General features: G+C 35.3%; 1 protein-coding gene across 6 annotated transcripts in view; it reads right to left on the reverse strand.

The window, feature by feature from the left end:
• Positions 1 to 12,523, reverse strand: part of NDUFAF5 (NADH:ubiquinone oxidoreductase complex assembly factor 5) — a 63,144-nt gene that overhangs the window by 47,153 nt on the left and 3,468 nt on the right. For 5 of the 6 annotated variants that reach the window (XR_013364809.1, XM_077872172.1, XM_077872169.1 and 2 more), the window contains exons 3-7: positions 9,868 to 9,931; positions 6,654 to 6,701; positions 5,106 to 5,209; positions 3,063 to 3,102; positions 357 to 554 (exon numbers count right to left, since the gene is read on the reverse strand). Coding sequence is in view for 5 of the 6 variants with exons in the window: in XM_077872172.1 (XP_077728298.1) it covers positions 357 to 554; positions 3,063 to 3,102; positions 5,106 to 5,209; positions 6,654 to 6,701; positions 9,868 to 9,931 (454 nt within the window). In the remaining variant the exon portion in view is untranslated. The remainder of the gene's footprint in view (positions 1 to 356; positions 555 to 3,062; positions 3,103 to 5,105; positions 5,210 to 6,653; positions 6,702 to 9,867; positions 9,932 to 12,523) is intronic. The other variant, XM_077872170.1, reaches the window with a different exon arrangement.

Raw genomic sequence — 12,523 nt, forward strand, 5'->3', positions numbered from 1 at the left:
GTGCTGTAAATGCTCCTGAACATCTCCTTTCCCCATCATCTGAAATGCTCTGTCCTATTACACGTAACTCTGGATTTAAAGATTCTATTGGAGTTGTAGGTCTTGGAAAATAACCTCCTTGTTAAGTGAGGGTTAGTTTTTTTTCAGCTACATATTCAGGTAACAATAAAATTTCACGCTCCTACCTTTATCAATCAAAATATGTTTATACAAACTAAATTTATAGAGGAAAAAGTGCAAAAACCTTTCCATAATACAATCAATACCTACAGTTTTCTACCTTTAAAATGAGAAGTTGTTTCAGAACTGTGTGACTAATGGGTTAATGAGAATTAATCAACTCTCTTGATAGTTACCACAGTCAGTGTATTAAAGCCAGCTCTCCCAAGCAGATGTCCTAAGTCATTGACAGCAGTGAAAGGAGAAACGTGTGGAGAAAATCCTCCTTCCCTTTCTGTTTCTGCTAACTGTAATGAACACCGAAGTTCATAGAGTGTGTCACCTCCAAACATTGCACCAATAAATACTCCATCTGGTTTTAAAACATAATGAATCTGTAATAAATACAAGACAACAAAATTGAACACCAATAAAAAATAAATTTATTATTTAAAAAAAAATACAAGACAACAAAATTAGTCAGTCTTATGTTAAAAAATGTTAAAAGAATAAACATATACTGTCTAAATCAATATTTTACAATTACCATTCTTGTTTTTTGTCAAAATCAGAAAATTTAACACGTAAGGCAATCAAATATCAGAAAGGAACTGCAGTATAATATTATTATAAAGATAGACAATAATTCATTGGTAGTATATCTCTGAAATATATGTCTTCAACTTTTCTAATAGATACAACTTACTTCTATAATGAGAAAAATACTGAAAGAAAAAAATTTAAAGTGTGGTGGGTAGATTACAAAACTCACAAACCTCCATCTGTGCCCTTTAAATGTCACTTTGCAACAACTCTCTCAAAAAATGAAGTCTATTTCCCCTCTCCCTGAATCTGGGACAGTCTTAGGACTTGCTGTGGCCAAAAGAATGCAGTGCAAGTGATAGTGTGCCAATGTCACACCAAGGTTTGAAATGGCCTTACATGATTCCCTGTGCTGCCACCGTGTTGTGAACAAGCCTGCGCTAACCTGGCGAGGGATGAGAGATATGAGGAGCAGAGAGATCAGACACCCAGCTAAGGTGATTCTTGACCAGCCAGCTTCAAGACAGTCTAGCAGCAGATCACAGACACATGTGTGAGCCAAGTTAGACCCAAAAGGATTTCCTAATTAAGGCCAACCCAAATTCCCACCCAATCCACAAAATCGTGAGCTAAGTAAACTGTTTTTTTAAACCACTAAGCAGGGGTTGGTTTTTAGCAAAAAAAGCTAACTTATACAGAAATTATTATAATTCACATTAATCTAACCAAGCATTAGTTTCCTATAAGAAGTTATTAACTTATTTTCCAGTTTTAAGACAAAAGCCAATTTTTAATTGATAATTCAAACAAAATAATTGCTGGAATGGATTCCAGAATCACAAATGTTTATTACTCACTGACTCTCTTAGAACTACCATCTGTAACTAGATTTGATGGACTATTCTCAACAATGAGAAACATTATAGAAAAAGGTAGATTCTGAAATAAACCCCAAATCATAGTAGGCTTTTCTCATCAAAGTATCCATCTTAAAATTTATATTTAATTAATTATGAAGCAAGGACAAAACAGCATATAAGCAAGCCAACCGTAAAATCTTTGCTTTTCTTCCCCCACTTCTTGCCTCTTTGATGTTGCTTCCTTCCCTGTCACCAAACTGTAATTTAGCAGGGACCTAAGACCCAGTCCTCAGTTCTCTGCAGCTTCTTTCCACCTCAGACAGGCTTATCAATTCCCATGGATTTCACAATGATGACTTACAATCACTATCTTTAGCCTGGACATTGTCCCAGAACTCTAAGCTCATTTTTATCTGTCTGTGCCATGGACATTTGTCTCTTGGCAAACTCACCCTCCCAACACAACCCACACACACAACACTTATTCTCAAACCCACTCCCTCTCCAATTGCTGTTTTTCTGTCAATTACCATTTTCCATTCCCTTTCTGTCCCCTGCTTTTACTAACTATTCTCCTAGGTATTCAGACTCAAAACTTTAGGGTGAGTTTGTGGACTCCTTTAGGTCTTTGATCTTCAGATCTAACCAGCCACCGAACTATTGATTCTTCTTTTACAGAGTCTCAAATGTATTATCTCTTCCTCTTAACTCCTGCCACTGCCACCTAGCTTGTTTCTCTCATGCCTGGACCATGGGAACAGTCTCTGTGATTGAACCGAAACTTCTGGCATCAGTTTTCCAAGTAGCAAAATGAAGACATCTTACAGAGTTATTAACATATTAAACAGGGCACAGTGATTGGTATGTGTTTAGTATGTGCTTAAGATACAGTAGTTACCCCGCCTACAGTCTTTTAATCATGTCACTTTCCTCCTTAAAATTCTCCAGTGGCTCTGAATTGCATAAAGAATGAACTCTCAATTCCTTTATCTGTTACCCAAGCCTTCCTATATCTGGTCCCAAAATACCTTACCTCCTGGTATTATACTAATCTCGAAACAGGCTTCCTCTCTGTCCCTTCATGTTCCTGAGGCTTTTATCTCCCACCTATGCTGTGATTCTGCCTTCCCTCCCCATATCAGACCTGCCCTCTAAGGCCCTGCTCAAGTAATTCTCTCTTCTTGAATCTTTCCTACCCCACTTAAAGCCACAGTGATCTCCTTCCCTCTTCTGAACATAATGCTTTTTATCTACTCTTCACCAGTTCACTGATAAATGCCAATCAACAAACATACCTCAGTCTCTAATTATAAGCAGGGAAGATACAAACATGAACAAATAGGTTCCTATCCACACAAAATTTATAAGCAATTAAGGGACCCACACTGAAAATGTCTTATATCAATGTGATGTCAATATTATTTTACCCAAGTTATTTTCTTTAACCTTTCATAAATATTTAAAACATCTCCATAATTAGAATCTTGAACATTTTCTTACCTGTTCAAGTGCTCTAGGAAGGTCATTCACCCAGTGTAAACTAGAATATTAATAACATATTGGTTTTAGTTTAATTCATATAATTATTTAGTATAATTATCACTCACGTAAAAAAAAAACCACCAAAAATATGTTAATTTTGAAGTCTGAAATTGTATATCAAAATTTCATACAAATTTTAAAGCAAAAAATATTCCTAGGGGAAAATCTTCGTTCTGTTACACTAGAAAATGTGACAGTACTGGGGGCAGCCCCGGTGGCGCAGCGGTTTAGCGCCACCTGCAGCCCAGGGTGTGATCCTGGAGACCCAGGATGGAGTCCCACGTCAGGCTTTCTGCATGGAGCCTGCTTCTCCCTCTGCCTGTGTCTCTGGCTCTCATTCTCTCTCTGTGTCTCTATGAATAAATAAATAAAATCTTTTTTTTTTTTTAATTTTTATTTATTTATGATAGTCACAGAGAGAGAGAGAGGCAGAGACAGGCAGAGGGAGAAGCAGGCTCCATGCACCGGGAGTCCGACGTGGGATTTGATCCCGGGTCTCCAGGATCGCGCCCTGGGCCAAAGGCAGGCGCCAAACCGCTGCGCCACCCAGGGATCCCAATAAATAAAATCTTAAAAAAAAAAAAAAAAAAGAAAATGTGACAGTACTAAAAATACTATACAGTAGTTAATTTAGGAAATCTCTTGCATTTTCTTTTGAATAGAGATTCACCCCCTACCAGTGCATAGTGGTATATGATGGCAAGAATCAAAGTGTCTGCAGATTATGGTCATACTTTCCTGACAGAGGTGGCATCCTCTTATGCTGACTTCCAGGATAGCACTGAATACCCATTTCAAACCATACTATGTTTAAGATCACATTATCTTTCATAATGCTTTCTAACAATTATTAGATACATTAAAAATTAAGAATGTCATATCACAAGCTCTATCATACTTATGGGGAAACTGAAAACAACAGAATTAGGTACTTGCAAATAGCAAGCTGAAGAGCTAAAACTCACATTCTAATTCCTTGCCCAGGGCTCTTTTCCTTTCTTTCCTCTTTTCCTTTCTTTCCTCTTTTCCTTAGACCAACATTTCTGTAATGTTTTTCATTTCCTGATTAAATGTGAATACTTTTCTAAATTTGTTCAGCATACCTTAAAAAGCAGGAAAGAAATTATAAACTCACTGAAGAAAATAGCTAGAGTACAACTCTTCCAGTTTTCTGGGAATGAGGGGTTCCTGGGACAGAGGCCTTTCAGTGCTATTACTGGCAAAGTACTGGGTGAACCACAGTGATTGGTTTTAGGTTCACCCTAAAAAAGCTATCAAAAGGGCTCTGCTGACATGAAGGGCATGTTGAATCTTTGAAAGAAAATCTGACTATAAAACAAGACAGGGAAAATAAAATTACACACATAATATTTTATTTTCCCTATTAGACGCTGAATTCTTTGAGGATGAGATCCCTGTCTGGATTCATTTTTGTATTTCCCCAAAGCATCTAGCTCAGAGCCTTATATGTTATAATCTATTCAATAAATACCTGTATGTTTGTGGAATCAATGTGGAAAGACATGGTAGGAAGCACAAATGGGAAAAAATAACCTTAGGGACTCTATTTCTGTGTGGAAGAAAAACTGAAGTTGAAGGAAATACTAGTTTTTCCTTATTTGCCAGAATGAGTTTATAAGAGTGCTCTAATATTTGAATGTTGAGGCCAGTATAGTCTTTCCAACTTTTTCCCCTATCAATACTAAGATATGTATACTGGGAAGGAAAACCCCTCTATCACAGATGAACTTTAGCAAATTGAAAAAAGTTGGGGAAAAAAAGTTATGCTACTATATCATATCACCTCCAGTAGGGAGCATATAATTCGTAATTCTTTACCAGAGAAATCTTCGAGTTTATAAACTGGTTTGTGACTTAAAAAAAAAGTTATTAAAAATTGACTCCATTATCTATTTTCTTTACTGCATAATATTAAAACTACATATCATAAATTATTTATTTATAACGTACACTTTTAAGAAGTACAAATGGATTACCAACCTTAAACTGCTAACCACCAGGTCAAATGTATTTTCTTTGAAGGGAAGGAACTCTTCATCAGCTAAAACACTGACAGTAGGAATTTCCATTTCTAAGGTATTTTTCTAGTGGTTAAAAAATAAAAGTTCAAAATACATTTATATAGAATCTCAGTTACTAATGAAATTATTGTTAAATTTAAGTCAATGTTGTATTTACTTGGCAATTTCTATCCCTTCCAAAAAAAAAAGAAAAAACCAACAGAGCCACAAAGAAGCTCAAGAAGTGTTTTTTAAGTGAGAATTAAGACTAGCCACAAAAACTAGCTAGCAGGTTGGAAAAAAATAAATAGGAAACCTCCCTCATACCAAAACAAATCCCAGAAGGCTGAAAGTTTCAGTGGAATAACTGAAACCATAAAAGTAGCAGACAAAAATATGGGTAAATATTTTTATACTCTTAGATGGTAACACTTTAAGCAAATGTGACTCAAAAGCCAGGAATCATAAAGGAAAAGACTAATTTGTGATTATAATCAAAACTTCTAAAAATCCATAAACAATGTAAACAACACACTTTGGGAAATATTTACAATATATATGATGAAATTAATATCCCTAAAAAACAAACTCTTACAAACTACGGAGAATAAGAACACACTAAGTCAGCAGTGCAGGTATAGGCACATCATAAAATTACTTACAAATTCACAAATTAAAAAATACCAATAGCCCAAAGACATCAATAGCTGTTGGCTGCATTAACAACCAAAGTGCAAATAAAACTATCAATAAGATTCTACTTTCCACTATCAAACTGACAAAGGCAGAAAACAATTGGCTCAGTACTGCCAAAGAAGAAAAAAAAGTGTTTTCATATAATATTATTCTATTTTTTTTTTATTCTATCTTTCTAATGGCAGTCTGCTGCATATCAAAAATTTAAAGATGGATACCAAAGAATCCATAAATTCCACTACTAGGAATTTATTTCCAGGGAAAAAAATAAATCAAATGTACCAAGTTGCCTTATATAAAGATGTTCTTCACAGTGCTGGTTATTAAGAAACTAGAAATATAACTGTCCTTCAATAGAAATTTACTCAAATAAACCACGGAATATTCGTATATTGGAACCCTATATAGCCATTTAAAAAGGAGAAATTTGTGTGTATATATGTCATTCGTTGATACAAAAGAATGATATCCTGTAAAAAACAGCATATTATTATACCATTTGTATATAATTATATGTTGGGAGGCAGTTATCTATCTGCAAAGATAGAGATAAAAATGTTAGCCGTGGTTGCCCGTGAATGGTGGGACCAGGGATATTTCCTTTCCCTGTATTGATATTTTACATTTCCTGTATTGCTTAATTCTTTATATGTGTTATATCTAATTTTTTTAAAAAAGCTATTTTCAATTTGAAGGAAATAAAAACAAAAAACTACAAATAAAACCAAAAGATCAGAAATCAATAATGTTAAAAAGCAAAAAAAAAAAAAAAAAATAAAATAAAATAAAAAAAAAAAAAAAAAAAAAAAAATAATGTTAAAAAGCTACCTACCAAAGCATTTTCTGCAATGTCTACTTGGAAAAACTTCCCAACAGTTTCCTGCAATGGAAAAAAGTTAATCAGATAATACAAAAAGAAACTAACAAAAACCCACTAACAAAACAAAGTAACTATTGAAATTGCTAAAGGAAAAAGTGGCAGCAGTAATTTTCAGCTTTTTAAGGGCATTTTCCTGCAGTAAAACCAGTATACACAATTAGCTTTAATAACATATAGTAAGTTACACAGATTTAAATATATGCAACTACACCTATGTTTAACACATTTAACTATATTTAATAAAATATACAACATAGGTGTGAATAATCAACCTCTTCAGTTCACTCAGTAGATTAAGGCTTATGTGTTAGCCTTTCCAGAGTACAATATGCTGAGAGCTAGTCGCCACTCCTGGACCACAAAAGACCTGGATGGTTTTCCTGCCTTTTAGTTGTTCATTCAAAGAGTTTACAAAGAGTAAAGAAAGACTTAATAAACACAAGACACTTGAGAAGGGGAGCCCTCTGGTTTCATTTTCCCTGTTTCATCTCTCCCCTTCCAAGAGCACTGTACCATTTCTTTTCCAGATTAACAACTTCCACTACATTCTTTTCTCCAGGATTCTGCTCTCCCTGTCACCATTTCTATCAATCTTCCATCTGTCTTCCGTGTTTCTTTCTCTTACCTTGAAACAGGCATAAGACTCCTAATCTTGAAAAATCTCACGTCTAACTACCTTCTACTTGTTCTGTTTGCCATCTACAACTCTAATTCTCGTTAATGTCTTTCTCCTCAATTCCTGGTAACCTATTTCCACTTTCACTGCTCTACTAACACTATTTGTAAAGATTATTAACAACCTAATCAAGTAGAACAACGTATCTGCTCTCACTTCTACTTTACTTGACCTCTTTGAAGTCCAGCATGGTGAGTGGTCTCCTAGAAACTTCTTCAGTACTTTCTACGCTGCTTCCCCTCCTCTGACAAAGACAATCCTTTCCACTTCATGCACACCCCCTTCCTAAAGAACTTCCCTGCCCACAACTTGGAAAGGGTACCATACCATTACCTGGCTACTGTTAACTACTCAAGTGCAACTGGTGTGCAGGTGAATGTTTAACTACAGGCCTCCAAAAAAAAGGTACCCGAAGTTGTAGTCCTTGCCAATTTCTGTGGTGAAGTTACTCTTCATTCTCCCACCCCCAAACACAGTTGTGGAAGGTTCTTTTCTATATTCTTCCCCAGTGAGCTTACATTCCTGTGGCATCAGTTATCACCTGTGACAGGCTCCCAAGTAAGAATAGCCTCCATTTACCCTGTCTCACTTTATCTTCTTGCTAACCTTCGGGGAGAGGTATCACTGCTCACATTTTACAGAAACTGAGGTGTGCAGAAGTTGGATAACTGGTCCAAGGGTATATATATACATATATACACACACACACACACACATATATATATATATAAATATATATATAGTCAGCAATTGGAGGAGCTGAATGTGAAATCCCTTTCTAAGTTTATGTCAGCGCTCTTAACTTCAATACCCGAATTCTAGTTCCACATTTCCAACTACCTGTCAGATATTAACACTAATATAGTCCACTGTTACTTCACATTCAACATATCTAAAACAAGAATATCTCAGGCTCCTTGCCCCACCACCCCTGACTTTTTCCAGTCACTGAAGTAATAACTTCAAAGTTATCTTGCATTTATTCATGCAATTTCATTTAATAAATCTTCAATGTGTATTCTAGATATTGAGAATTTAGCAGTGACCATAAATGAGCACGTCTATGGAGTACTCCAGTAAGAGAAGACAGATACCAATTAAACAAACATACATGAGGTGCTAATAAGTGCTAATGAAACAAGTCAGGCAAATAGCCAGTGGAGAGTGGGGACTCTATTTAATAGAATAGTCAGGAAAGGAATCTTTGATGAGGGATCATTTGAGCAAAGACCTGAAAAAGGTGAGGAAGTAAGCCATACAGATATTTTGGGGAAGAACAGAGCAACAACTATTAATACAAATCTCTGGCCAGCTTGAGAGTCAGAGATAAGGTTAAGGTTGCTAAAAAGTAAGGAATGAGGGGAAGGACATAAGATAAGAGATATATGTTAGGCAGCCAGATCATTGAGGGCCTTATGGATTAAGAGTCTGGATTATTACTGAGTTAAAGAAGCCAACAGTTCTGAGCAGATGCCTGGCAATGAATTGACTTATGCTTTAAAATAATTACTTTGTTGTGAGAACAGACTGTTGAGGAAAAAGGTAGAAGCAGGGAGGCCAATACAATAATATTGAAAGTGGTAAGAATAGTAGTTATGGATATATTTTGAAATCCAAGTAAGATGGGGAGGATTCAGTGTGGGAGGAGAGGACACAAGAGCAAGTTTTCTGGCCTGAGCAACAAGAAGAACAGATTTGCTATGCCCACCACAACAGTGTTTTGAGAACCTCTCATGTCCCACTCCCACCACCCTGGCCCAAGTATATGTTTTTTTTGAAGTAGATTTTATTTTTATTTTTTTTAGATTTTTATTTATTTACTCATGAGAGACAGAGAGATAGAGAGGCGCAGAGACACAGGCAGAGGGAGAAGCAGGCTCCACGCAGGGAGCCCGATGCGGGACTTGATCCTGATTCCCAGGATCATGCCCTGAGCCAAAGGCAGATGCTCAACCGCTGAGCCACCGAGGTGTCCCTGAAGTAGATTTTAGATAGAATGCTCACTTTAATCTGTATCCAACACAGTGTTATATATACAGGGGCTAAAACAATAAATGAATGTCTTTATGGTCTGACTTAGAAAATGTAAAATGCTAGTTTAAGCCTTAATCAAGGCTACTTATACATAATCATACAGAAACATTTCTAATCAAATGATAAAATTAATATTTTTCTCAGCTAAAAAATTAGCTTAATCACATTTTCCAAATCAATGTCAATCTGATTTTATTGTGAAGTATTAAAAACATCTGCACAAAATGGGAATGAAGAACAACATATCTTAGATTTAAGGAAACTATAAGTAGGAATCACTGTATAAAGCAAATTAAAAAAAGAAAAACCACATTAAGAAAAAAATACTTAAGAGGAGACAAAACCACCATTGATTTACCATTTAAAAAATATGATACGAACTGAATTAAAGAAGAATTTTTTTTAAATAGTCAATTTTATTTCTTGAAAGTAAACTAAGTCACTGAATATATATACCTTATTCAAATGTTGTGCTATGTAACCTCTTCCACAACCAACATCCAAAGCAAGGGAAAAATTCCTAAAAAATAGACACAGAACTTATGTTATGTTTTGTCTGTAATAACACGGTCCACAAAATAATTATTAAAAATTAATTTTTCTGAAGTAAAAACATTTTAATGAATACAACTTTCAAAAAGTCACACCCTCTGCCTTTTCTGCCTCACCTTACAAGCTGTTTCTACCAGAGAACACATTGAAGGAGCAAGTCTATCTGGTCCAGACATTCACAGGACCTCACAGTCAACTGGCTTTCCATAAGGTTGCTCCATGAAGTGGATTCAAAGAACAAACTCAGTGGGTATTTTAATTTGATAGTACATACAAATAAAGAATGAAAAGAAGCTAATGTATATTAACATGAAAATATCAGTATACTTTTCAGGAACTTTATCCCTTTTTCTCAATTTTGCTGAGGCAGCAGATGACTTAAAAATCATGTAAAATACCATAAAATATTAATATGTTAAACTAAAATCAAAACACCCATTAAATAGTAGCTAACTTTTACTGAAATCTTATCAGGCTCAAAGCAATGTACTAATATTCAAAGTAGGTCAATCCAAAGTCCCTCAACTAATAAGCAGTAATCAGAATTTGAATTCAGTTAGTCAGAATCCTGAGCCAGAATTATTATCCCCCAAACTATGCTGCCTCTTCTAAATATATGTCATACAAAACCAGTTCACAAATCTAATCGTAATGTGACAAGAAAAACTTAAAATTTTATCCACTAACATATTTTCTATTGGAACCTAAAGTCCTTTTTCAATTTCTATTAAAAACTTATGTCAAAAATATAGAACAACAGTACGCAGTTGGAGAACTGGTGGTGGGGAAAAAACTTTTTTTTTACATAATGCCCTCGATTTTAGTTGTGAACACAAAGCAGTATAACATGGTAAAGTACACAAGCTTTGGGATCAGAAAGACATGATTTAGAATTCTGGACCTGCAATTTATTGGCTCTGTGACCATAGACAAGTGATTTAATCTCACTAAATCTGTTTCCCCATCTATAAAATGGAAAAGTTACAACCTTCCTCAAGAGAATTTTACGAAATGGTGCACGTATCTAGCGCAGTACAAACGCTCAACAAAAGTTGGTTATGCGTTATTGTTATCACAGATTACAACAGTAATTTTTTTTAAGATTCTATTTTATTTGAGACAAAGTGTGCACATGCACAAGCAAAGGGAAAGGGCAGAGGGAGAGAGAGAAGACTGCTTCCTACTGAGTAGGGAGCCTGTCTACAGGCTCAATCCCAGGACCCTGGGATCATGACATGAGCTGAAGGATGACACTTAATGGACTGAGCCACTCAGGCACCACCAGATTACAAGAGTATTAAATAGATTTCAGATACCACAAATAAGACATTTAATAATCTGTGGGATTCATTTTTTAAAAATCGACGAAAGATCAGTGCGGACAACATAAACTACACTATATAATGATAGAACATTAGTGCAAGGATATTTAGACTGGTATTTCTTTTTTTAGACTGGTATTTTTAATAATTTAGTTCTAAAGAGTTAATGTTAGTTTAACACATGCTTTTAGCCATTAATCACAGGTGTCTCTATAGCTCTATGTTCTATGACATAAAAAGACTTGTAAAATCCATACTGATTTGGAAAATTTAATGTTTCATTTTTAATAAATGGCCTAAAATCCAGGCAAATGAATGACTGCAGTATAGAGAACTAGCTATTTGTTTCAGATCCTTAAAATAATGGAATAAAACAGATGAAATGGGGGTGATTATTGGTAACAATGAAGCATTTTACCAAATGCAATTAATTCATCCCAAGATTCTTTTTTAAATTTTAATTTTAATTTATTTTTTTAAAAGATTTTATTTGTGAGAGACACAGACTCAGAGAGAGAGAGGCAGAGACATAGACAGAGGTAGAAGCAGGCTCCGAAGGGAGCCTGATGCGGAACTTGATCCCGAACCGCTGGATCACGACCTGAGCTAAAGGCAGGCGCCCAGCCACTGAGCCACCCAGGCGTCCCCATCTCAAGATTCTTTCAAGAACATTTCTAAAAAAAATGACTGAGTTTTTAATTTTATAAAATTTCCCTTTTTAGAAACAAATATAATAAATTCATCCCACATTGGTCTTATTTATTTATTTTACATTGGTCTAATTTAACGGACACCTTTTAAACAAAACAACACAAAAAGTGATTTGCTAACATCACAGAGCACTTCACAGTAAAGACATTAACCATTATTTGCGTGGTTCCTGCCACACAGCTGTAAACTTGAATTAGTAACGTTGTTATGCTTAATACAGAGCAATGAGTTCATCAAGGTTTTAATAATAACTCATCGAAGTGTTCTATTCTCAAATTTGCCTCCATATAATTGTCAGAGAACCCCACTACCATTAACAATACTGAAGATAAAATGGCCACAGTCTCATATAACCTGAGTGGGGAACAAATCTAGGTAGACTCCTTCACTTAGATTGTAAAAGACTCTCTTGTTAATTTTGGTTCAACTTTTAATTAGGTTTAGTAAATCTTAAGTTTAGCAAATCTTAAAAATTCACATGTGGTCGGGGCAGCCCGGGTGGCTCAGTGGTTTAGCACCGCCTTCAG

Source organism: Canis aureus, chromosome 26 (assembly GCF_053574225.1).
Source record: "Canis aureus isolate CA01 chromosome 26, VMU_Caureus_v.1.0, whole genome shotgun sequence".
NCBI classification, from domain to species: domain Eukaryota; kingdom Metazoa; phylum Chordata; class Mammalia; order Carnivora; family Canidae; genus Canis; species Canis aureus.